The sequence below is a fragment of the Notothenia rossii genome (assembly GCF_949606895.1).
Source record: "Notothenia rossii genome assembly, chromosome: 11".
Taxonomy (NCBI): Eukaryota; Metazoa; Chordata; class Actinopteri; order Perciformes; family Nototheniidae; genus Notothenia; species Notothenia rossii.
The window spans coordinates 27,011,527-27,038,290 of NC_136910.1; the positions used below are offsets into that span (position 1 = coordinate 27,011,527).

General features: G+C 42.6%; 1 protein-coding gene across 5 annotated transcripts in view; it reads left to right on the forward strand.

The window, feature by feature from the left end:
- Positions 1–26,764, forward strand: part of ryr2a (ryanodine receptor 2a (cardiac)) — a 291,199-nt gene that overhangs the window by 127,103 nt on the left and 137,332 nt on the right. For 3 of the 5 annotated variants that reach the window (XM_079658890.1, XM_079658892.1, XM_079658893.1), the window contains 18 exons: positions 125–246; positions 1,263–1,446; positions 7,936–8,071; positions 8,665–8,760; positions 9,161–9,279; positions 9,677–9,810; positions 10,323–10,564; positions 11,269–11,461; positions 11,936–12,140; positions 12,315–12,419; positions 15,992–16,095; positions 24,158–24,241; positions 24,332–24,491; positions 25,122–25,269; positions 25,471–25,574; positions 25,771–25,875; positions 25,982–26,156; positions 26,481–26,689. In XM_079658890.1, coding sequence (XP_079515016.1) covers positions 125–246; positions 1,263–1,446; positions 7,936–8,071; positions 8,665–8,760; positions 9,161–9,279; positions 9,677–9,810; positions 10,323–10,564; positions 11,269–11,461; positions 11,936–12,140; positions 12,315–12,419; positions 15,992–16,095; positions 24,158–24,241; positions 24,332–24,491; positions 25,122–25,269; positions 25,471–25,574; positions 25,771–25,875; positions 25,982–26,156; positions 26,481–26,689 — 2,625 coding nt within the window. Of the gene's footprint in view, positions 1–124; positions 247–1,262; positions 1,447–7,935; positions 8,072–8,664; positions 8,761–9,160; positions 9,280–9,676; positions 9,811–10,322; positions 10,565–11,268; positions 11,462–11,935; positions 12,141–12,314; positions 12,420–15,991; positions 16,096–24,157; positions 24,242–24,331; positions 24,492–25,102; positions 25,270–25,470; positions 25,575–25,770; positions 25,876–25,981; positions 26,157–26,480; positions 26,690–26,764 lie in introns of all 5 variants that reach the window. The other 2 variants (XM_079658889.1, XM_079658891.1) reach the window with 1 other exon arrangement.

Genomic DNA, 26,764 nt, shown 5'->3' on the forward strand with positions numbered 1-26,764 from the left:
ATGAATGTTTTAACAATAGTCTTACAACTTTTCTACTTTCTTTTAAGTATACTATAATTGGATGAATTCAGTGTGATAATTAAAGTTGAGGTGAGTGTATTTAGAGAGCGTCCTCTTATTTCAGGCCATCATGCACCATGAGGGTCACATGGACGACGGGCTGACGCTGTCTCGGTCTCAACACGAGGAGAGTCGCTCTGCCAGAGTCATCCGCAGCACTGTGTTCCTGTTCAACCTCTTCATCAGGTGATTACCGCCCACACACACATCATAATCATACAGTAAAAGTCAAAAATAACATTTTGACATTTACTGTGAGTTATCGAAGCAAATAGTTATGCAAGTGGGTTTAAAATTCAAAAGAACCACGATGATTGTTAATACCCTGAAACTTAAGCTTAAATATATATTACATTTTGGCCACGGTTGACCTGAATATATTTTCCTTACTGCTTTTCAGGGCTTCCATAAAAGCAGACATTTACATGTAAACATTCAACTTAATGCAGTAAAATGCCATGATGCCGAGACAAAACATTTTCTACTTCCTACGTATTTTCTACCATATCTTACTTCACATTTCAAACCGAGAAAATTGTCACAACAAAGATTCCTTTCTTAAAAGACAACTCATGTGGAAAAGAAGCAATACATAATACATCAGTCAGCAGAACTCTCTTAAAGGTGGGGTATGTAAGCTTGATAAACCGGCTCGAGATACACGTTTTGTTATATTCCATGGAATGCTCTTAACATCCCGATAGCAATGAATATCTGAAGTGCTTTGACAAAAAATCCATAACAAAATCTCATCTGTGGAAGCCGTAGTACTGTAAAAGCACAACCAATCATCTGAGCCGGCCCGGCTAAAATAACTGGATGGCCTACCTGCCTGTCAGCCTTCCATTTGTGCACAAACTTATCTCGTGCCCTCATTGGTCATGTGCGCGTTCGTGTGTGTTGGAGGAGGGGCTCTGTAAGGAAGTGGCCAGTTTGTTACGGCTGTGTATTTTCAAATTCTAGCGCACTCGAGCTGGTTTCTCCAAAATGACCTACCCCACCTTTAAGGACATTTAATAAGTATAGACTTTAATTCAGCAATTTAAGGTGAAATGGTTTAAAATTGCATAGGGATTCCATAAACCTCCTTTATATATGACCGTTGGTGAAAATCTGAATCCCAATGTAATTATTTTGAATGAGGCAAAATGTTCATGATTTAGGTTTGTACTGCATGAATTATAATACTCTGTATGCTCCAGGGGTCTGGACACATTAAGGAAAAAGGGGAAGGGCTCCAGTCTCGATCTTCCAATAGACTCGGTCAGTCTGAGTCTGCAGGATCTGATTGGCTACTTCCAACCGCCTGGAGATCATCTGGAACATGAAGACAAGCAGAACCGCCTGAGAGCTCTGAAGAACCGGCAGAACCTCTTTCAGGAAGAGGTGTGTGTGTGTGTGTGTGTGTGTGTGTGTGTGTGTGTGTGTGTGTGTGTGTGTGTGTGTGTGTGTGTGTGTGTGTGTGTGTGTGTGTGTGTGTGTGTGTGTGTGTGTGTGTGTGTGTGTGTGTGTGTGTGTGTGTGTGTGTGTGTGTGTGTGTGTGTGTGTGTGTGTGTGTGTGTGTGTGTGTGTGTGTGTGTGTGTGTGTGTGTGTGTGTGTGTGTGTCCATGAATAAGTATCAAGTGGGATTTCTCTTTACATTACATGTCACTTGTTAGACGCTTTTATCCAAAGCAACTTAAGCGACTCAAACACTGGGGCACACTTTCTACTGCCATCATGAACTCCTGCAAAAACATTCTTGGTAAAAAAAAGCGGAGACATCAAGACTGGTATGATGAGAATGACACCGAGATTCAGCAACTCATGACATCAAGCGGCAAACTTTCATCACCTGGCAAAATAACATCCACTGCAAGGTGAAAAGAGCAGCCCATGCCAAAGTGAAGGCAGCCGTCCAAACGCAAGTTAGGAAACTGGAGAACCAGTGGTGGACAAAGAAGGCTCTGGAGATCCATCAGTTTGTCCAGCAGTTTGTCCGCCTAACCCCCCTTCGCTCTAAAGATGGGCTCTTGCTTCTGAAGGACAAGGATGCAATAGCAAACAGGTGGAAAGAGCACTATAAGGACCTCTTACACCATTCCTGAGATGGAGGCTCTTGACCAACTCCCTCAATAGCCCATAGTTGAAAGCATGGGAGAACCACCCAGCCTGGGTGAGGTGCTGCATGCCATTAAGAATATGAAAAACAACAAGGCTGCTGGGCCCGACGGCATCCCAGCAGAAGTCCTGAAGAAAGGCAGACCCGATCTTCTTCAGCACATCCATGCCCTGCTTCTCAAAATCTGGGAAGAAGAGGAAATCCCTGCTCAGCTTAGGGATGCCTTAATTGTCTCCATATTTAAGAAGGGAGACAGGGCAGATTGCGGACATTACCGTGGCATTTCTCTCTTGTCCACCATAGGGAAAGCCCTAGCTCGGGTGTTGGCCAACAGACTCACCCCCCTGTCAGAAAGCATCCTTCCTGAGTCTCAGAGTGGATTTTGCCCAAACAGAGGCACTACAGACATGATTTTCACTACTCGCCAACTGCAAGAAAAATGCCGGGAACAAAGTAAACTATTATACATGGCCTTCATAGACCTCACCAAAGCCTTCGACTCAGTGAACCGTCAGGCCCTCTGGCTGGTACTGGCAAAGATTGGCTGCCCAGAAAAATATATCCGGGTACTGAGACTGCTGCATGACAATATATCAGCCACGGTACTTAGTGGCAGTGGAGACGAAAGTGAACCCTTCCGGGTCGACACAGGAGTCAGACAGGGATGTGTCATCGCTCCAACGCTATTCTCCGTCTTTGTTGCTGCTATCCTACATCTCGCAAGCATCTGCCAGGGAGTCAACATCATGTACAGAACTGACGGCCAACTCCTCAACATCAACCGTTTCAGGGCTAAGGGTCAAACCACCACCATATCGATCATGGAGCTGCAGTATAAGGACGACAATGCCCTTGTAGCCCTCTCGGAAGAGGACCTACAGGGTATCCTATCAGCCTTCGCGAAAGCATACAAACAACTTGGTCTAGCCATCAACATAAAAAAGACCCAAATCCTCCACCAAACACCACCAAACAGCAGTACGCCTGTCCTACCCCCAAACATCTCCATTGACAACATCAGACTGGAAAATGTGGACTACTTCCCATACCTTGGCAGCCTCCTATCATCAAAAGAGAGTCTTTGAGAACCGTGACCTCCAAGCAAAGACCAAAATCTTGGTCTATAAAGCTGTGGTGCTCCCCACTCTTCTGTATGGATCAGAAGCCTGGACCACATACAGCAGGCACTTAAAGGCACTTGAGGCATACCATCAGAGATACCTCCGAAAACTCCTTAGGATTGGGAGGATCGGCGCACTAACAACAGCGTCCTGGAGGAGGCTGACATTGCCACCATCACTGCCACCATTGCCCAGCCTAGCTTAGATGGACTGGCCATGTTATCCACCTGCCTTTATTCCCAGCTTGTTAAAGGGAAACGGGCCCCTGGAGGCCAAAAGAAGAGGTACAAAGATAACATAAAAACAAACCTAAAGAAGTGCCACATAGACCTAAAGGCCTGGGAAGACATGGCAACAGACGGGGCGACCTGGAGAAACCTTGTCCGTGAGGGTGCTGCACTATATAATGATGACCTCTGCCATGCTGCACAAGACAAGCGCAGACTCAGGAAGGAGAGAGCAACCACCAAACAGGTCCAACCCAAACCCTCCACCACTACATTCCCCTGTCTACACTGCACAAGAATAATCGGGTCCAGAATCAGCCTCTATGCCAGGGGTAGCCAACGCGGTGCCCGCGGGCACTAAGTCGCCCGCAGGGGGGAAATTGGTCGCCCGCGTGCATGTTCTGAAAATAGCCTCTAAAAAGTGGTGACTCTAAAAAGTCACCATGGAGCTCCGTCTAAAAGAATTATTGAATACATTTTTATTTTTAAAATGACAATATTTAATATAAAATTTTAAAAGCACACATTTTGTATGTACATATGTAAGTGAAATGGAGATTTGGTGCGTGAAATTGAACTCTGACCCCAGATAGGTTCAGAGTTGAACTCCACGCACCAAATCTCCGTTCCACCTTTAGCTGGGTTATGGCTAGAAAGTAAATATGTAAATAATGTAAATATGACGTCACGTTCTCGTTCTAACTCTCGTTGTAATCGGAGCGGCTCGGTTGTAATCGGAGCGGCTCGGAAGCGCAGTCACGTGGCTGAATGTTTACGTTTGGGATGGCGAGAAACTAAACTATATTAAGTATGTAAATACTTGTTAGCGGTCTTGCTGTTGAAAGAAGAATGACAACACTGTAGATCAGCAACACTATGGTTTATTTTGTATTCACAGGCAAGTCAACGTTGTTGCAGTAAAAGTCCCAAGATAGCTCCTGGTGCAATAAAATATATGTTGCATGTTACTGCTGTAGATGTGTTTACCTCTTTTATATCCCGTTGGGTAGTTTAATCTTCAGCAATACATCATATTCTATAATATCATCATATATGTGTAGCTTTGTCTCTGTCGTCTCTTTCAAAAGTAAAGTGAAACAGCTGTTTTCAGCTTTGCGATGATGCATTTTCCAGCTGATCCAAGAGGCTTTTTAAACACCTTACTTGGCTTAGGAGGGAGGGGAATTTTCTCAACACATAAAGGAAAACTTTATCCTTCAGTTTATCACAAACATTACATCAACACATTTGGAGATCCTAATTTGAATCCAGTCTGTAATTTGATATTAAGGTTTTAATAATGAAATGATGTCATGAATCGAGTTCAAGGTTAAGATCATCTTTATTATCCTATGTACAAAAATTAACATACAACATTAATATAACAGTAGCGAATAAAACAAAATAACATTATGCAACTCTGATCTTCTTGCTGATACTTTTCAAAGTTAATTTGACATTTGCTCTACTTCTCCTGCTACTGTTTGCTCTGCTTTCAACTTCTCTTTCAACTCTGCTCTTTACTCTGCTTTCCCTGTTTCCTCTGTTCTCCTCTCCTCATCTTCTCCTCAGACTATCCTCCTTTTGCTTTATCCTCTCCTCTCCTGTTCTCCTCTCCTCATACTCTCCTCCTTTTGCTGTCTCCTCTCCTCTGTTCTCCTCATCTCCTCTCCTCCTCAGACTCTCCTCCTTTTGCTGTTAGATATTTAGACTGTAATGACAGCTTATGATATACTTTTTATAACTACATCAATCACATGCAATGGATTAAAAACGTTGTTTTACTTACCACCTCTTTACAGCTCCATTCATCTCCAAGCTTCCAACATTCACCTGGCGGTGCTGCCTTGGATGAAAACAACTTTTGATATGATACAATCCAACAACAATAGTTAACACCTATCCACAGCAATAAGCACAATGAGAAGACTAATGGTCTCTTTTATACCAATTTCTATTGGAGTGAAATGAACTGTGCCATGTCACATAGGATTGGAATGGATGATTGGCTGTGTTTTGTGAATATAGAGGAGATGGCAAAAGTAAATATACTTTGTTCTTATCTAAAGCATCTATCCTCCTCTTCGTACCCCTGCCTGCTCCTCCCGCATTAGACTCTGGGGACTTAGCTTTTAAAATCTTGTTCAAGCTGTCCACTCTGTAGTTGGATCTCATGACCTCAGCTTTATGACCCACCCGGCCTGAAAAAGGGTGTCTACAATGGCTGGTACTGAGAGGTGTTATGGTCCTCTTCTGCCTTTTGTGTTTGGGGGGCGTGAAGGTGAGAGGAAGACTACTGTCATGTGGGGTGTGTTGCTTTACGTCCTCCAAAAGATCATTTAGTCTTGATATCACTGTACACATGAACGTCTCATCCTGTAGGTGGTATGTGTGCTCAGTAATTTCCCGCAATAAGGTCCCACACTGCTGTCGTTTCTTATCTCTTGAGGACTTTGAGTGGTTACCACTGCTCTGATTACAACGAGAGTTAGAACGACGCCTCTTCTCGATCTTCCCGCGATCTTCCCGCGTCCCGCCCACCCTTTCCGATTACAGCCGAGCTGCTCCGATTACAACGAGAGTTAGAACGAGACGTCATATTTACATTAGACGGATCCTTTCTAGCCATAACCCTTTAGCTGAGACAAGCTAGCATGAGCAGCTACGATCATGGGCCTCATCACACACACACACACACACACACACACACACACACACACACACACACACACACACACACACACACACACACACACACACACACACACACACACACACACACACACACACACACACACACACACCAGTGGTGAGGATCTCAGCCTGCCACTGACGTTCAACCAGAAAACATCAGCAGTTAGCAGTTAGCAAACAGAGATCACAGCTCCTCATATATTTTCAGAAACTGGACAAAAGTTAAACAAGTACAAAACACAGACTGTCTGTGTCATGGCGAATACAGTCGCTGGTTTATTTATGTCTGTAGGCCGTTGTTATGAGTGTGGAATGAGCATATACAATGTTAGCTTAGCCTGGTCGACCCAATCTCCATTCAGAAAACAAGCATTTTAAAAGGTTTTTCGCCTGCCGTCTTGTCTGCAGACTTGTCAAGCATTAATTCATGGTTTTTACTAACCGGTATCAGTATGTTGTTACGTCGGCATCATTTAGAAACGTGTATTACAATTTAATCACGGTAAAATGTGTTCATTTTGTTGTAGTTGTAGCTCCCGAGCCAGCGCGTCTTGTTTGAATGATGCGAGTAAACAAAGCTGGCAGCAGCGGTGAAACTCGAGCGATTAGAGCGAAGTCGCGTCCGGTGTGGACGCAGCATTACAACGACCCCTGATAGATCTCGCAAGAATGTGTATAAATATAGATACATTTTCATAACAAAATAATGGGGTTGCTATAGCAATGGTAAATCATTGTTAATAATTATTGTGAGGAATAATTAACATTAACATGTGATCAGACAGTCCTTCACATACAGTAAATTAATATGTATTCTGATTATTATTAATGTTAATATTATCATTAAAGGTGAACCGTGCAATTATGTTATTCAGGAAGTTTGTATCAAACAAGTAGCCCTTCGTATTACTCAGTACCCTTGAAGTAGCCCTCGGTGACAAAAAGGTTGGTGACCCCTGCTCTATGCCCACCTGAAGACCCACAAGGACCAAGAAGGAGGACAGTCATACTCGACTACAAGTGACCGCCAATGATGATGACTGTGGGCAATCCCCACAGGAGCAATTTGGGGTGAAGTGTCTCAGGGACAAAACGACATGCTGACTGCAGTGGGGTTTGAACCTGTGACCCCCTGATCTGAACACCAAGGCTCAACCCACTGCACCACACGCCCCCTTTTTAAGACCTCTTTAATAACTATACAAGGTCACAAAAAACCTACTATTCCACTCAAAGTAAAATCTTACATTAGGATTATGCCATTACATGTCCCTTATTGACACTTAATTGAAAGTCCCATAAAATGGTTGTTTTATCACAGTCACTGTCTTTTAATCATGGATCAATGTTTTCTCTGTATATATGTCATGAAGTTTTCTTAATCAGTTATTTTTAAAGATAACATTTTAAAATATATCACACACAAAACCTTTATGTCTCAACTCTGAGCTATAAGGATACTGTGTCATTTGCATCAATAACAGTGTTCTATTGTACTGACAGATCTACATTCCTCAAGTGCACAGTGGACATGCACATGTTGGATCAGTGTGTCGACAGTACTCAAGACAACTAAATGTTTCAGAATGTAGCCTTTCTCTCCTTTACCTGCAGCTGTGCCTTCACAGTGAAGCGTACTGCCATGCTCTCTGTGTCTCTTGTCCACATCATTTCCATAAGGATGTGCATCACAATCTGCCAGTGAATACATCATCCTCCGTGTGTGTGCAGGGCATGATCAGCCTGGTGCTGGAGTGCATTGACCGTCTCCACGTGTACAGCAGTGCAGCTCATTTTGCTGAGGCAGTAGGAAGAGAGGCTGGAGAGGCCTGGAGCTCCATCCTCAACTCCCTCTACCAGCTACTGGGTACACACACACACACACACACACACACACACACACACACACACACACACACACACACACACACACACACACACACACAAAACAACATTATTGCAACACATTTTACCATCCTTAACCTGATTTTACAAAGTGCTGTAAGTAATGAAAATAAATACAATTGAAATTCATATCATATTTACCTTTGTACTTTAATTTCTTATGCATAAATCAACGTTTGTTGAGTAAATAAATCAACAAATTTAGTTTTGTAGTAGTCTTTTTACTTTACCCTCTCATGTTTGTTTAACTAACTTAATTTATTTAACTTTCTTTAGGTTTCGTTAAGGTTTGTTTTAATTCTACTTTATATTTTATTATTTAATTTCATTCTTAAAAGGAGCAACTGTCATGAAACTGAATTCCCTACAGGAACATTTAAGTATTCTGGTTTTGATAGTGATATAACTTAAATGAATAATAAGTTGTCTAAGTGGAAAGATTAGGTTGAAAATCAATAATGTTTTAATGAGGGGACGGAGATGAACTAAGACATAGGAATAGAGAGAAGTGTCTGTAGTACTGTGGGTTACCATCATCCTCTCATGTCTCCTCAGCTGCACTGATCCGAGGGAACAGGAAGAACTGTGCTCAGTTCTCTGGCTCTTTGGACTGGCTCATCAGCAGACTGGAGAGACTGGAGGCCTCTTCTGGTAGGTCAGCATATCTCTATGGAAAAAGTGATAATGTTGCAGGTGAAAGACCTCTGGTAATTTTTGTGAATATGTTATAGGGGCAGAAAGCCAATCTTTTTTTGATGAGTTGAGATTGTATAGTTCTGCAGACTGATTGGATACTTACCTACTCTTTCTCCTTAAAAAACTTGCTTTTAAAAGTCCATTGTCAATATAATATTGCAACATTCCAACACTGAGACACACAGCTGACTGGTTGTGAGTCACTAAAGCTCTTTGTGACTTACTCATAGAATATAAGAGTCTTGAGTCTTGACCAGTCAAAAGTTCTAAGGATGATTTGTGAATATGGACCCTATTTGTAAATGCTTTCTGTACAAATGCAGTCGTTCTTACTCTACATATTTTGTACTTCTAGGTATACTAGAGGTGCTTCACTGTGTGCTGGTGGAGAGTCCTGAGGCACTGAACATAATCAAAGAGGGACACATCAAATCCATTATATCTCTGCTGGACAAGCATGGGCGTAACTACAAGGTACAGACACCTTCTCTATCCGCATTGGTGTACATAGACATGTGCAGTTTATTTTTACAAGTTCCCATGGATAGTGTGAAAACGCTCCCAGCAGTCTGTGGGCTGACCCTGAAGCAGAGAGGACACAGAGCTTGAAGAACAGAGCAGCCAGAAGCAGCGATTTAGTCATGTTTCTTAACTCTGTCAAATAGAAAATATTGTGTTAATTTCCTGAAAAGCACTTGGGGCCAGATAACAACAGACATTTCTCAAGACAAAAGAATAGAGCTAAATCACTCAAATCCATCAAGAATCCTTCACGTCAATCTCTGTTTGTGCTGTATGTGTATGTGTGTTGGTATTGTAACAGTAAGGTATTTTTAAACGCTGACATATCTGGCTTATGTGTACCATCCAGGTTCTGGATGTGTTGTGTTCTCTGTGTGTGTGTCACGGTGTGGCAGTGCGCTCCAACCAGCACCTGATCTGTGACAACCTGCTGCCAGGGAGAGACCTGCTGCTGCAGACATGCCTGATCAACCACGTAAGCAGGTATACACACACACACACACACACACACACACACACACACACACACACACACACACACACACACACACACACACACACACACACACACACACATACACACACACACACACAGATTATTACAACAAATCCTATTATCTTAAACCTGATCTTTAACTTATTATTTTTAATTAAAAACAATAATTCTATTTGGTATTAAACATTTTATTTCTCACGTTTTATATAAATATATTTGTTTTATTTAGCATCTTTTTATTGCACATCTTACTTCCACTGCTTATCTTTATATACATATTTATATAAAATGTTCTTTATGTTTCATTGTATTAGCAACTGTCATGGATCCCAATTCCCTACAGGATAATTAGAGTACTCTGATTTTGATTCTGATAATATTAATGAATAAAAGGTTATGATGAAAAAAAACGCTACAAAAATAACGAACAACGACAAACCCTCAGGTAATTTTCAGTCAGATCATTGACAGTCTCTCATCTGCTTCATTCTCACTACAGCATGCGTCCCAACATCTTCCTGGGTGTCAGTGACGGCTCCGCTCAGTACAGGAAGTGGTACTACGAGTTGATCGTGGATCAGGCGCTGCCGTTCGTCACAGCGGAGGCTTCTCACCTCAGAGTGGGCTGGGCCAACACCAGCGGCTACGCTCCCTACCCCAGCGGGGGCGAGGGGTGGGGGGGCAACGGGGTGGGCGATGACCTTTACTCCTATGGCTTTGATGGTCTCCATCTCTGGTCAGGTGGGGTCTGTGTGTGTTTGTGTGTGTGTGTGTTTGTATTGAAAGAGATGACGGTAACACAAATAGGTTTGGCTAGGGGACATCTTTTCTGAAAAGCTTAGGAAAAGCTAATAATAAAACTACATACCAAGAAAAAGCATTCACTGCATATAGTCTGTTGTTAATTATTCACACAAACACATTTTATGCCACCCTTATGGTGTATTGTTTTTGCAGTTTCTCAAAATCGACTAAACAAGTGGCTGAAAGATTAGTATATATATATATATATATATATATATATATATATATATATATATATATATAATATATATATAATATATAATAGCATATATATATAATATATAATAGCATATATATATATAGATATAGATATATATATCTATATATATATATAATATATAATAGCATATATATAAGTATACGGTGGAATTTCTCCAGTTAAATGCAGATTTAACTCAGTAACGTAAACCGTATAGCCCTGGGCTTATTTTAACCCTGGGTTATTCTTAATGTGTACATGAAAAAGGGTCTGAGCTTACTCTTAGTCCAGCGCTAACGATCAAATTATTGATGCCGTGTTTAAAGGTCTTTCATGAGATGACTTTCAAGCAGATGTCCATAAAGAAGGTTTGAAATGGGACATTTATTATTCAGATGCTCACATGTTGCATACTCAAAGTGAACCTGTGTTCAATGTGCAGGCTGCATTGCACGGACTGTCAGCTCACCCAATCAGCACCTCCTGAGTGCCGAGGACGTGGTGAGCTGCTGCCTGGACCTCAGCGTGCCCAGCATCTCCTTCAGGATCAACGGCCAGCCGGTTCAAGGCATGTTCGAGAACTTCAACTCTGACGGCCTCTTCTTCCCTGTGGCCAGCTTCTCTGCAGGAGTCAAGTCAGTGCTTTACTGAAAACATTTACACCAAATACAAATTGAGTTATTGTTCCCACCCCTCATGGCAGAGTTTATATTGTTGGACCATTAAACATAAAACTATAAAGATTCCAAAAAGACGGTAGATTACATTCAAACTTTTTGCAGAATACAGACTCACCTTTACACTTAGGATAAAATAGTCTACACATCTGTTAATTATTATCCAGGTGAACAATTATTTTCTTATTTCTTGCTAATTATATTAGGGGATTAGTGCATTTCTTCATTTGGTGTATATAGCATTTGTATCTAAAAGTTTTTTTTGTACATTTGTGCCTATACAATATTCATTCAAGTGAACTTACTTGGTTTTGTGGTTGTACAGCATGTCTTCTTTGGTGTTAAGGAAATTAAATTAAACCAATTTATCAACGTTGAAATCATACCCTCTTCTTAACCCTAATCTCTCCTCCTGTCATCTGTCCACTGCAGGGTGCGTTTCCTCCTGGGGGGTCGTCATGGGGAGTTTAAGTTCCTCCCTCCTCCGGGTTATGCCCCCTGCTTTGAGGCAGTGCTGCCCAGGGAGAAGCTGAAGCTGGAGGCCAGTCAGGACCAGACTGCGGCCAGAGACCTGCTGGGTCCCACCATCACCATGAGCCAGGCAGCGTTCACCCCCACCCCTGTGGACACCAGCCAGGTATTCACACCATAATAAGCGTCTTTGAGTTGTGAAAAGCGCTATATAAATAAATTGCATTATTATTATTATAATCAAATATTAAAATAAATCAAAGCATGTTAATCATTGCCTTACTATTAGATGCTATTTCATCCTGCTTCATTTAGGGTGTGTGTGTGTGTGTGTTTGTAGATTGTGCTGCCCCCTCACTTGGAGCGGATCAGAGAGAAGCTTGCAGAGAACATCCATGAACTGTGGGTGATGAACAAGATAGAGCTGGGTTGGACGTACGGTGCCGTGAGTATCAGACAGATAGATCAACAGTGGAAAAAAACACTCATTACAAGCCTATTTCTGTTTTATATTTGTCTGATGGAAATGTCACATGTTGGTCTCAGGTTTCAATAAGTAAATAGAAGAATCCCACTAATTGGTTTATTCTCAACCTCATTGTTTCATTGATATCAATTTCTGTGAGCATAGGAGATGACACATGTACTCATATCAGATCAGTCTATATCAGGGGTACTCAAATACAAATGTTAAAGGTCCAAAAAAAAGTTTTTAATAAGACAAAGGTCCGATTATTACGGTCATTCAACATTTAAAAAAATTGCAACAAGATTCTTAACACGAGGTTGCAAAAACAAAAATAATCTGTATGCAGCAGTTTTCATTGTTATTGCGTCTGTGCTTGATCCCTCAGTCGCAGAGCTGCACAGTTATGAATAAAGGCAGCCGCACCCTCTTTCATCCAGCATTCCCATCATTGCTTTATAAGTGTCTTGCCCCCTTGTGTGTCCACTGAGGTTCGTCAGGCCCGACACATCTTCAACAAACTCCCCCTTTGCCTCATCATAAAAACTCACAAACACCAGCAACTGAGCATTGTCAGTGGTGCCAGTGGACTCATCCACAGCTAAGGAAATGCACTCTGCATTTTGTATTCCATCACAAAGCTGATTAATCAAATCACCAGCCAGTATGTATGTTCTTCTGGTTGCTGTGGAATCTGAGAGGGGGATTTGCTTTATTTGACCTGTTATTTCCTCTTTTTGTTTGCCTTCAAACATGGTCTCCATCACTTCAGTCATGCATTATTTTATACTTCAGTTATTATCCAGTGGAAAGTCCTTACCTACTGGCCTAGTGGTCACTTTTTTTTGACTGGGCAGTGTAGTTTTACACACCGTCTTATTTGACTTTCTCAGGACTTAGAACAGTTTTTTGGGGGCAGACCCCCACAAAGAAAAAACACGTAAGGTCATCATCTTAACAGTTTTGTATGCTCATCCCGTGAACAGAGCATCATGTCTATTACAGCTGAATGCGGCGATTACCATTTTGTTCAGCAAAACGCCTCACAAAATTAGTAAGATCCAAAGCTTTAGTGCGTTTTGATTCAATGCTGAGTACAGCCAAACTTGACAGTCTCTTCTCTGTCATTGTAGACCGCAAATAACTCATTCCTTCAGTACTTGGGTCCGAATCAGTCTATGGTCCGAATGCTTCTCGTTTTGCGCCGTACCGTTCAAATGAAATCGCCGCCAATCATATTTCAACGCTCGCGCCATGGGTTGACGTGCGTTACAAGACGTGTGTCTTGTGCTGCATTCACTTGCACTCGGACATTAGAGACGTTCTCTCATAAATGTCTGATGAGCCACAACTTTTCTTTCAAAACAAAGCTGCCAACTGGGGTGGCAGCTGGGGTGGCAAGGCCTATTTTTAGGGTGGCAGTTGCCACGCCATGCCGCCCCGGGGTCCCAGGTAGGTGAAACTAGGCTGCTAGCTACAGTACAGATGCAACTAGATGAGCTGTTAACTCTCGCTCTGACTTATTTTTTTTTAAACACACATTTTTCCCACCCGCATTCCGTGAAGACCCGCCCTACTGTGCCTCTGATTCGCAGACTGTTGGTGGGGGGGAAAAAACGCTGATGGGATGCTGAATGTGATTGGACCAATGCGTTGACAGACACACACAGACACACACAGACAGACAGACAGAGCGCTGTTTGTACACAACGGAGAATTTTGACTCGTTGCGTTGTCTCAAAAATAACACAGATAATACATATGAAAAGTATAATTTCGCTCAGAGTCCAGAGACAGTTGTCGTTCGGTCCGGATCCGGACCGGAGTCCGGACTTTGAGGATGCCTGGTCTATATGCTGTAAATCCTTGTTCCTGTGCTCACAAAATAATCAGAAACTAAATTGACAGCTACATTTATAATTTCACCAGCTGTTTCCTCCTTTTATTATAAACGTGTATCTGAACATTGTGGATGAATACTGTATAAAGTAAAGACCATCATTTTTTACCAAATAAAATTAAACTGAAGATAAAATGTATTAAATGTTATAAATTCAGATTAAAGCCTCAATAGAAAATTACGTTTTAGAAATCTTTCAATGCAGCCTGTAAGAGAACAAAAATCAGTCTTCTTGTGTTTATTATCCAACTGTGCAGCTCATTGTGTTTTCACAGCAGCAACATTGCACCATGTGCTAAATATGTCTCTTTCAGTAAATCTGCTTTCAGGTCTGAATGAGACGACAGAACTAAGAGCCTGCTCATTAGCTACTCATCTGTGCTCTGCACATCAGAGATTACACCACTCTGTGTCAACAGAAACTTTATCTCCCTGTCCTGATGTGGGGGGTGGAGGGAGCAAGGTGGAACCAAATGCAGAACACATGAGCACTTAACAGATAATACCTTTCTAGACAAGGCACTTTGATCTAGACAAGGCATGGCAAAACAGGACAGAACATCATGATCACTTACAAAGGACTACAAGGATTGGACCAAGACTAACAGAAAGCAGGACTGAGATACAAGCTGAATCAATGAGGCACTAAAGTGCAGGTATACCTGGGGCAGAGGAATAGAGTAACTAAGTACGGTACATTTACTCAAGTACTGTACTGAAGTACAATTTTGAGGGATTTGTACTTGAGTATTTCAATTTCTTTGTTCTAGTCTTAATGATGTGAGACTAGTGTTAAATCAGACTTTAGTTCCACCTGCAGCAAATCCACAAGCTACCCTACAGTATACGAAGTCATTCAAACTAGCTGCACCTTTACCAGCTTTGAGAACACTTTCATGATCAATCATTATAAAACATATCATATCTATTATTCTGAAATGGACCAATCTGCACAATGACTACTTTTACTGTCGCTACTTTCACTATATTTTGATGATAATACTTTGCTACTTTTACTTGAGTAATATTTGATTGCAGGAATTGTACTTGTAACAAAGTATTCCTACACTCTGGTACTTCTACTTTTACTTTAGATCTGAGTACTTCTTCCACCTCTGACAGGGGGTTAGGTGATTACATACTAATTGAAGTAGGTGAAACTAATAAGGCCAGGAAAGACAATAAAACAGGCAGGAAAAAAGAGGAAGTAAAAATCTGTTACAGATAAAAGAACATGTGAGGTTCCGTTTATTTTCATTATCAACCACTGCATGTGTTCAATTACACCCACCTCACAGGCTGAGGCTGAATGCTTACTTTAAAGTCATTACAGCGTTTCCCAGTCTCAGCAGTCATTTGTCAAACCATCCAGTCAGTCAGTTTCACCCACCTCTGGGACTTTTTCAGTGCTCAGCCTCAGCCCCAAGAGGGTCATCAGTTGTTGCCCAGTTGTATGGCAGTATATTCAGAAACTACAAATCCCAAACACTCAGAAGTGAAACCTATTAGAGAACAGAGTTATTGACGTAACTCTAGTTCTATAACTACATTCCTCCAGGCGTCCCATGGTTCTCTGTGTCCTGAGAGGGGTACCAAACAGCAGGCTCTCTTTCTGCCCTAACCGTTGCTCTTTCTTTTCCGTGTGATTCAGGTACGAGACGATAACAAGCGGCAACACCCCTGTCTGGTTGAGTTCTCAAAGCTTCCTGAACAAGAACGCAGCTACAACTTACAGATGTCTCTGGAGACTCTCAAGTAATATATCAGACATTAAATAACAATGAATTTAAATATTGACCTGTGACACCATTAACACTTTATACGTGTACTGTACATTAGCAAATTATGTTCTGTGGACCAGGTAGTTGACTCACCCATTAGTGTCTGTGCAGTATATAGACGTAATGGTGATGATGTTACAACCCGGCTCGTGGGCTGTAACATAAAGCAGGGAGGCGAGACGAGAGGTAAGAATCATTAGTTTATTTGCTTAAACACAACAACTAAATGGACACCTGCAACAGGTCCCCGAAGCTGGCGCAGAGAGAGTGCCCAGAGGCGTGAGACAGATGTAACCGGCTGTGCTCCTCCTATATCCTGTTTCATCAGGTGTAGCTCATCCGGCAGGTGCGCCTCATCAGACAGCTGCAGCTGGACCTGCAATCACACACAAAACACACACACACACAACCAGATGGCACCCCACGTGGTGTGGAGGGGTCGTCACACTCCCCCCCCATAAGAAAGGAGTTCCCCTAAGAACACCACCGTTAATTACCCAAATAGGAGCTCTTCTCAGATATGCCGGCACGGACAGAAAACCACGCTGGCCAGTCCCTTGACCCAGCACCTGGAAGAACCTGGAATGTCCCTCCAGAAACCGCAACCTAGCCCCCGGCAACAAACCCCCCGGCAACAAACCCAAGACCTGACCCCCAGGTCGCTGCCGAACTGGCCCACCCGTCCGACACGCGTGACATGATCCAACATGCAGAGACACATTTCTCCTCAACCCAGGCCAAAAGAAATACCGCAACAGGTAACCACATGTTTTACGGACACCCAGATGTCCCGACTGCCCATGCGCTTTTCTGAGGACCTCCTCGCGAAACCTGACAGGATACACTGGCCCACCAATGAAGCCTTTCCCACGTGACCACCACTTTCTGACCAGCAATCCCCCATGCAGCTGACAACCCCTGGTGACACCATTTCCATCCTCGGTGGAGAGAACCGCCTGAAAAAACCAACTGAGGGAGACATCCGCTTTCTGCTCTATCACCAACTCACTGCGGGATACCGACAACAACAAGTCATAACCACAGAATCTCTCGCACTGACCTCTTCACCCTGCTCAGATTCCTCCTGTGCACAGCTCACAGCCCGTGTCACAGAACAAGCCACAAACACTGCAGGAGAGCACTTGGTATTCTCCTCTGCCTTAACAAATCACAGTAGGTGAAGATGACTGCATGGTAGGGGGTGGACCCTCAGCCCACACACGGCTGCCAGCCAGGCCGTTACCCAGGATAACATCCACACCACCAATTGGCATTACAGGACCAACCCCCATGGCAACCTCACCCTGCACCAGACCTGAGTTAAGCACAACAGAATGCAGAGGAACAGGCACAACATTCATTCCCATACCTCGCATCTGGACAAAATCCCCAGTTCCAGGTTTGTCCGAAAATGGTAACACAGAGCTCAGAATGTATGAGTCATATGATGCAGTGTCTCTCAAAATCTTTACCGGCACGCTGATATCACTTCCGAACAATGACACGTATCCGGTTGACACAAATGCAGAAAACAATGGGTCCTTCCACCCGCATGGCTCATTAATCTGCTGACAGGGAGAGATGACAGGTAACGGCACCACAGACACAGCACAAGCAGCAGAGTTAAACTGGCCTACACAGTTCCCCATTTTAGCCTTAGCTTTTGGACAGTCAGCCTTCCAGTGCCCTCTCTCCCTGCAGAAATGACAGATTTCCGAATCACCCTGTGGCTGACCTCGCATCTCACGCTCACCCCAGTGCAGATTAGCTTTCTCTTCCCATCTCCCTGCTGCACGATACATACCAGCTTCAACCTGGATCCTGAAGTCGCGACCACCCCTGTGCGTTAGCACATAGTCATCTGCCAGAGCAGCAGCCTCTGCAGCAGTTTTCACCTTACGCTCGCTGATGTAAACCGCAATGCGGCTGGGCACAGAATTTTTAAATTGCTCCAACACCATCAACTCACATAATGCGACATACGTATCCACTTTCAAAGAGTTACACCACCTACCAAAAGAGGTAACCAGATCCCTGACAAACTCAACATGTGTCTGCCTGCTAGACATCTCCCAGGACCGAAACCTCTGTCGATAAGCCTCAGGGACCAACTCGTAAGCCTTCAACACAGCAGTTTTAACCATAAGATACACTTTGCTGTCCGCCACCGTTAAAGCAGAATAAGCTTCCTGTGTCCTACCTGTTAGCACACACTGCAGCAAAAAGGTGCCATTAGCATCTGACCACTCTCTGCTCTCAGCCACACGCTCAAATAAGGAGAAAAATGTATCTGGATCTCGTTCATTAAACTGAGGCACAACCCGCAGATTACTGGCAACGTCAAATGGAGTAGCTCTACCAGGGAAATTAGAGGCCTGACTTGCACCACCAGCAGGAAAACCCAACCTCCGCTCCTCTAACTCAAGCCTTTTAATCTCTACCTGCAACATTAACAGTCTCTCTCTCTGTTCAAAAGTCAGGTCTGTATCATGGCAGCCAGACATGTTGACACTGTCTCTGCCAGGATCAACAGTATATTTTCCCCCTTTGAAAACACCTAACTCGAACAGACTTGAGTCGCATCTTGTTGTGTTTTCCTTCATCCTTTTATCCCCAACATCCAAGCGGAAATGTTCAGCAACACAGATCAGCTGCTCATGTGAAAAGCCCTCCAGTAGTTCCTCTATAGGCGCTCTCACAAAATCCTCCACACTCTCCATCATGACAACCTTGTGTGGCACGCTCACGCTACTACACAGCCTACACGCTACCGCGGCCTGTCCCTCTAACTGCATCACAGTAACTGGCTAAACTCCCCGCTAGTCTTCAGGTGCTAGTTATGGCGGGTACTTACGCACTAAATACCGTAAGCTCGGCGAAGCGACCGAAAAAACCGGCAACTCCACCCGCAGCCTGGCGTGCTCCCGAGTTAATAGTTCTAACCACTTTCACACCACACTACAACCCCCCCCTACGACCTCCAAGGGAGACCGCACTAGACCTAACAGGGACAATACCAACGGTACGTGACTGCCGTGAATAAAATAATCCGTGTGCCACCCTTACTGTCGTTCACAATGAAACACTTACCCTCGTAAAGAATACTCCCAAACAACCAGCTGTGCGCCCCAACACGGCCCACTGCTCGTAACACGCTACAGCTGTGTGTTAACTTCCTCTCTGTTCACAACACAACAACTCCATTTTCGAAAAGCACCTCCGAAATGACCAGGTTCAACCACGAGCCCCCATATGGTACAACCCGGCTCGTGGGCTGTAACATAAAGCAGGGAGGCGAGACGAGAGGTAAGAATAATTAGTTTATTTGTTTAAACACAACAACTAAATGGACACCTGCAACAGGTCCCCAAAGCTGGCGCAGAGAGAGTGCCCAGAGGAGTGAGACAGACGTAACCGGCTGGGCTCCTCCTATATCCTGTTTCATCAGGTGTAGCTCATCCGGCAGGTGCGCCTCATCAGACAGTCATTCTATAATTAGGGGTACATGTCATGTCCATAGGTTGTGGTAATCCATTTTATTAAGTATTAAATTAATGCAATGATCAATTTTATATTGGGGCACATATTTATTTCATTTAATACAAAAAGCCGACAGATCACATAATGTATTTAGCAGAAAATGCATATTCAGTGCTGGAATTTGCTGTTTTGGTGCTGTCCGATTTGCTAAATGTCAGGGTTTGCTCTTCAGTTAAGCAATAACATACATATTTTTGTAAATAATTTTCATTATTGTTTAATTTAAATAATCATTAGAATATAAACAAGGTGTTTTCAAAACTATTTGGCTCATTTGTGTACATAAAATCACCCATTTTGTGCGTGTCCAAGAAATCTCTGTCAACTGTGTTACCCATTAAAAACACCCCTATAAATTATCAATGGTTTGCTCCAAAGTCATATTTACAGTATCAAGTGATGTCATTTCCTTTTTGGAGGGAATTCTGAAGACAGTGAGGCAAGTTTGTACTTCTCCTCTTCAATATTTCATCAATATTAAAGTGTACGCATAGAGTGGGTTAATTGATCATCAACTGTGTTATCAACATGTTTTTGTGAACTTACTTTAGATATTATATTTACAAATATACAGAGAGGTTGCATAAAAACATGATTTTATCAAGGTAATGTGGTGACCGGTTGAAGGTCTGCAGTTAGCACAAGACGCTAAAATGGCGGAAATGTCAACTGTGTTACCTCTCAACTGTGTTACCTATCAACTGTAACACGGTTGACAGGGATAAACACAGTTGACAATGTTGGCAGTTTATTGTCATAGTTTATGCTTATATTGAATGTTGAAATGAAACTTCACAGGGTATGGATGATTTTGATATTCAGTGGTTTGACATGATCCTTAAACCGAGTTATTTGTGTTTTAGAGCGATGAAGTTATCTGCTGCAGAGAAGCAGCGCCAGTACAGGGCACGGCGTAATTCTGATCCTCAGAGACGGGCAGCATACACAGAGAGACATGGCATGACAACAAAAACCTAGGGAAGGTGAAGACAGTAAAAGATTTAAGTGAGAGGGAGAAGAGAAGGAAACGAACATACTGGAGAAGAGCCCAACACCAGAGCAGAGAGAGAAAGAAAGTGATAGAGAATCAGGTTACCCCACCCCAGAGTCCTGAAAATGTTCCACAGCCTGACATGCCAAGGTAAAGATTTATTGAAACACAGAAAACAAGTTTAAGAATAGATTTGATTATGAAATGATAATACATGATAAGACACTAGTAACTGCTTGTCATCATTACTCCATTCAGTAAGCATATAATACATGATCCATTGCTTTGTGTATCACTTCAGACAGAGAATTGCTGCAAGTTATACAGGGAGGTTCAAGCTTTGAATGAATTACTCAAACAACAGAAGAGAAAAACTGACAAATATAGAAAAAGATTTACAAGGCTACAGCAAGTGTCAGAGTCACCCAGATCAAAAACCAGGCGCTTGTTAGGAAGGATTTCTGTGCCTACAGAAGTGCACAAAACATTAGTTTTCCACCATGCCCTAGTGGACAACATTAGTACAAAGTATGCCTCTACCACACACAAAAAGACTAGGCAGGTAATTGCAGCTCTTGTGTCAGGAAGGATCTTGAAAAAATACAAGTTCAAAAAAAGAATCCAGGAGACCCTATCAATTTCAAGAAAACAACAGAGCCACAGTGAGATATCCACCATCCCCAACAAGTTGAAGTATAGATCTTTATGCTATAAACTGGGCAACAACGTTCTGTCCTTCATGACAAGGGATGAGAATAGCCGTCTCACAGCTGGAAAATCCCAAACAATAACAAGAGGGAAGAAAAAAAAACAGAAAAGGTTCTTAAACGACACCATGAGAAACCTGCACAGGAGATTCCTCCTTGAGAGCCCCAACTGCAGGATCTCATATTCTTTGTTCTGCCGTATGCGGCCCTTCTGGGTAGTCCAGCCATCCATTGCAGACAGAGAGACCTGCCTTTGCAAGGTACATGAAAATCTTTGTTTTCTTGCAGAGAAACTACATTCTCTCCGACTCATTGGGAGAACTGACTTGGAGGGAATGGCAGAGTCAATATGCTGTGACTCAAAGTCAAAAGACTGCATGTACAATGAATGTCCTAACTGCAAAGATAGAGACTTTCCAGTCGCAAGTGAGGGAGATTTGCAAGCAAGTGTTTTTATCACACAGTGGAAAACGGAGACTGTTCTCAGAGAGAAGAAGAACAAGGAAGGTGAAAAAGAAAAAATGGCTGTCAAAATGACAATGAAAAAGAAGACAGAAACGACTCTGCAGGATGTACTCGAGCTCTTCCAGCGCCAACTTACACACTTCAAAAGACACCAGTTCAACATAAAGCAGCAATTCACCTACTACCGGGAACTAAAGAGGAGCATGACAGATCATGAATGCTTAATTCATGTCGATTTCTCCGAAAATTACGCCTGCAAGTACTCCTCTGAAATCCAAGCTGTACATTTTGCATCAAACCAGCAGCAGGCAACTCTCCACACTGGAGTTCTACATGTTGGTGGAGTGGAAGAGCATGTGTGCTTTAGCACAATCAGTCCATCAAAGGAGAAAGGCCCTGCAGCCATATGGACCCACCTATCCCCAATACTCAACCTGGTCAGGGCTTCCTATCCCAAAGTGACTGTTGTGCATTTCTTTAGTGATGGGCCGTGCACACAATACAGACAGAAAGGCAATTTCTATCTGTTTTGTACTAAGCTGCAAAAGTGTGGTTTCCAGTCAGGCACCTGGAACTTTATTGAGGCAAGCCATGGTAAGGGTGCTCCAGATGGAGTTGGAGGCCTCCTCAAAAGGACTGCTGACAGGCTTGTTAGCCATGGGAAAGATATCCCCAACCCTGAGCTCTTCTTCAACTCACTGGTGGATGCACAGACCAAAGTCAAACTCTTCTTTATCAGTGAGGATAGAGTAGATGAATCGACAAAGAGCATGCCAGATCGTCTCACGGTGGTGCCATCAACCATGCGCATTCACCAAGTGGTAACAGTGACCCCGGGACGAATCAGTTACCGGGATGTGAGCTGCCTTTGCTCAACAAGACAGACCCTGGAGTGTCAGTGTTACAACACGAAAACCTTCACCTTTGAGGCTCAGGCAACAGCACCCACACAGGAGGATGAGAGTCTGCATGAGGCCCAAATACATTGGCAAAACACAGACATCATCGGCCAGTGGTGTATCTTAAATTATGATGACAACATTTATCCTGGAATAATACAAGAGGTGAATGAAAGTCATGTTGAGGTTAAATGTATGCACCGGATTGGAGTCAATCGCTTTTTCTGGCCTAAGCGGGAGGATGTTCTGTGGTATTTACATGAGGACATGATCAGAATTATTCCTCCACCAACTTCTGTGACCTCACGACATGTGGAGATCGACAGAGACATATGGTCAAAGATCTCAGCGATGTGAACTGTCTTAAAACAAAAGAAACACGAAACATAAAAATGAAATACAAGAGGATGAGTTATAAATGTTTTGTGCATGAGATTAATAAAAGGAAAAAAATGTTTTTTAAATGTAGAATATGTTAAAGTTGAAGATGTTTGGATTCTACTTGAGTTAAGGACAGAAGTTAGGGATGTGAAAAGATGTATTAAATAATTGTTTTAACTATGTTCACAGTAGCTATGAGATGAGTTTAAGTATTGTGATGTTTTTTAATCTTCTTAATTCATCACTTTTGTGATCAAAATAAAAATGTTATCTTTAAGAAAGGTTTCTGTTGTTCTCTTAATGCGTCCTGTCACCTGTGTTACTTCATCAACTGTGTTACTGTGTCTGTCAACTGTGTTCCGTGTGTTTTTTTGTGTAATAAATATTTGAAATGTTGGTTTATTTGTAAGACAAATTATGGGGTATTTCTCTAGAAAGGGAAGTTTTACATAAGGATGGTGAATAACTCTAAAGTCAATTTAACATGGATTTACGTCGAAAAAGGATTCATCCTTGATGATAGCACCTCACAGAATGTCCATCATTAAGCTTAAATTTCATATTTTCAGATCAGTTAGACAGAACATCTCCAAAACCCTAGTGAATAGACTTAAAAACTTTCAAACAAATGTTTTATCAAATGTGTAGTACTTCATTCATGTTTTATATGACATATCATTTGTCTGTAACACAGTTGACAAAATAATGCATTGAATGTTTATTTTCATTATAATGTTTTAAAAGTCATCAAAGCTTAAGCTTGGCAGTTGATGAATTTAGCACGTTGAGAGAGTATTTTATGAAAACAACTAGATTATTTATTAAAAAAAACAGTAATTTCTTGACTTTTTGGTTGATGTGAAATGTACCCCTAATTAAAGAATGACTCAGCTGCTGCTGGAACCTGCAATCACACACAAAACGCACACACACAACCTGACGGCACCCCACATGGTGTGGAGGGGTCGTCACAATGGTTACATGCTTGTGTCAGTATTAAACACCTGACCACTAAATCACCTGTTTAATTATGTTTATTTGTTTATGTTACAGAACTCTCCTGGCCTTGGGTTGCCATGTTGGCCTTGCAGATGAACACGCTGTAGAGAAAGTCAAGAGCATGAAGCTGTCACAAACGTAAGTCACCCAACATCAGTATGATAAAGAAATAAGTAATGCCAATAAGTCAAAGGTGGGATTGTTCTTGATTCTAATCTATCCGTGCAGCTATGAGTTGTCCGGCGGGTATAAACCTGCTCCTCTGGACCTGAGCCACGTCAAACTGACCTCCACCCAAGAGGCCATGGTGGACAGACTGGCTGAGAACGCACACAACGTCTGGGCACGGGATCGCATCCGCCAGGGCTGGACCTATGGCATCCAACAGGTAAGAGACGGTTACACAATATCTTAATACTGAGCGCTTAGTTTGGATTTGGTGCTACATTTTAAGAATGTTTAACACTTGTAAACTGTCAGACAATTGCTAATAAATCCCTGCAAATAAAACATAACATATAAACACCTTGAGAAAGACCAAGGAAAAATTAAAGTTGTTATTTGGTATCCCAAACATTTTGGCCTCCAAAGATTTTTGCAAGAATTGCCTTTTTTTGGCAATTGGATGGCGAAGACTTTAGTTTGGAACTTTTATTGTTTAAAATAGGAGAGCCATACCTCTTTCAGGCCCTAGGTCTCTAGTTTTTCAGATGCAAAGTTTCATATAACTGGGATAATCCTAGAGGCAACGACATTTTCAGAAAGTTCAGTTTCAAACAATTGCACAAATAACTGTTCAAAAACTGCATGTTTTTATCCGAGGATTGCATGGGATTAGCATGAAGTTGACATTGCCAGCAAACTCTCAGAAGGGGTTAATGAATGTTGCCTATAGACTGCTCAGTAATGGTCCTAAGGGAGGGGTGAACACTGCTGTTTCACTTTTGTACCCTGCACTGCGTTCCTATAAAGTAAATGGTTGTTTACTTTTATTTTTCTGGCTTGGGACTCTTTCCAGGATGTGAAGAACCGTAGAAACCCCCGCCTGGTGCCCTACGTTCTGCTGGATGAGAGGACCAAGAAGTCCAACAAAGACAGTCTGAGGGAGGCCGTCAGGACTCTGCTGGGATATGGATACAACCTGGAAGCTCCAGACCAGGACCACGGTGAGACCCTTCACTGACTTATCATTCAACAACTTCATTATATTTTCTTTGTATAATTTGTTTGTTCTGTGGGAAAATGACTTAATTTATTATTCAAAAGAACTGCATTATGATCATTCGTATTGTTTCCATGATGATGAGGTACCCAGGTTATTCCTCGTCAGGTTTCTGACTTTCCGTTCCTGCTTTCTTTTTATCCAGCGGCTCAGTCTGACCCCAGCAACATGTCTGCTGAGAGGTTACGCATTTACAGAGCAGAAAAAACCTACTGTGTCAATTCTGGGAAGTGGTACTTTGAGCTGGAGGTAAGAAGAGGCATGTTAGCATTTCTTTGTAGATATGAACTTTCAGGTTGTAACAAAGTATTTTTCTTAACTTAAGAGTCTTCACAACACTGTTCAGACTGTGATCTACTCACTAAACCAACCATGTTTAGTGTCAAATGTCTCCACAACTCTTTGACTGGTCCTGAAACATACCCGTTTCCTGATTCTCCTGCAGGTATTAACAGCAGGAGAGATGAGGGTGGGCTGGGCCAGGCCAGGGTGCCTCCCGGACCAGGAGCTGGGGTCTGATGACCAGGCCTTTGTATTTGATGGCTTTAAGGTAACTGGACTTTTCTGGAGTTTCTGGCACTGCACTGAATACATTTTCCTATTTCAAAATATTGTCCAAATAGGTATTAATGGGGAAGGTTTTCTTTTTCTCTTAGGTCCAGCGCTGGCACCAGGGTAACGAGCACTTTGGGCGTGCCTGGCAGACGGGGGATGTGATGGGCTGCATGGTGGATCTGAACGAACACACCATGATGTTCACACACAATGGAGAAGTGCTACTGGATGACTCCGGATCAGAGCTGGCCTTCAAGGACTTTGAAGTTGGTGAAGGTCAGTGCTGCATTATAGACCGTCACACACAATTTTGACAATTGAATAACTTGTAGCCCTGACTCACAACAAGGACCACCATCAAACTATTGAGCAGTTTAAATCTTGCTTTTCTACGACTGTTGTTAACCCTTTCGAAACAAGAGTCATGTCACACTTGACCTTTTACTGAAGGAAAACAGAAAATATTGCTTTAATTTCTCAATTGATCAACTGTATGTTTAGTTGCAAATGGTTCTTTCTAAGCATCCTTTATTGATAGTGTTTGATAGTAATGCACAAAGGGTTTCATGTTAGTGATTACTATCTTCTCTTTATCTCCAGGTTTTATCCCAGTGTGCAGTCTGGGTGTATGTCAGGTGGGAAGAATGAATTTCGGTAAAGACGTCAGCTCTCTGAAGTACTTCACCATCTGCGGCCTGCAGGAAGGCTACGAGCCGTTTGCTGTCAACATGAACCGGGACGTCACCATGTGGCTCAGCAAGAGGATGCCTCAGTTTGTACCTGTGCCCCCCAACCACCAACACATAGAGGTGAGGGGTGGGGGACACCTGCAGTGCACACTCAGAACTAAATAGCATCTGATCAAATCTGCTTAAAGTTTTTGG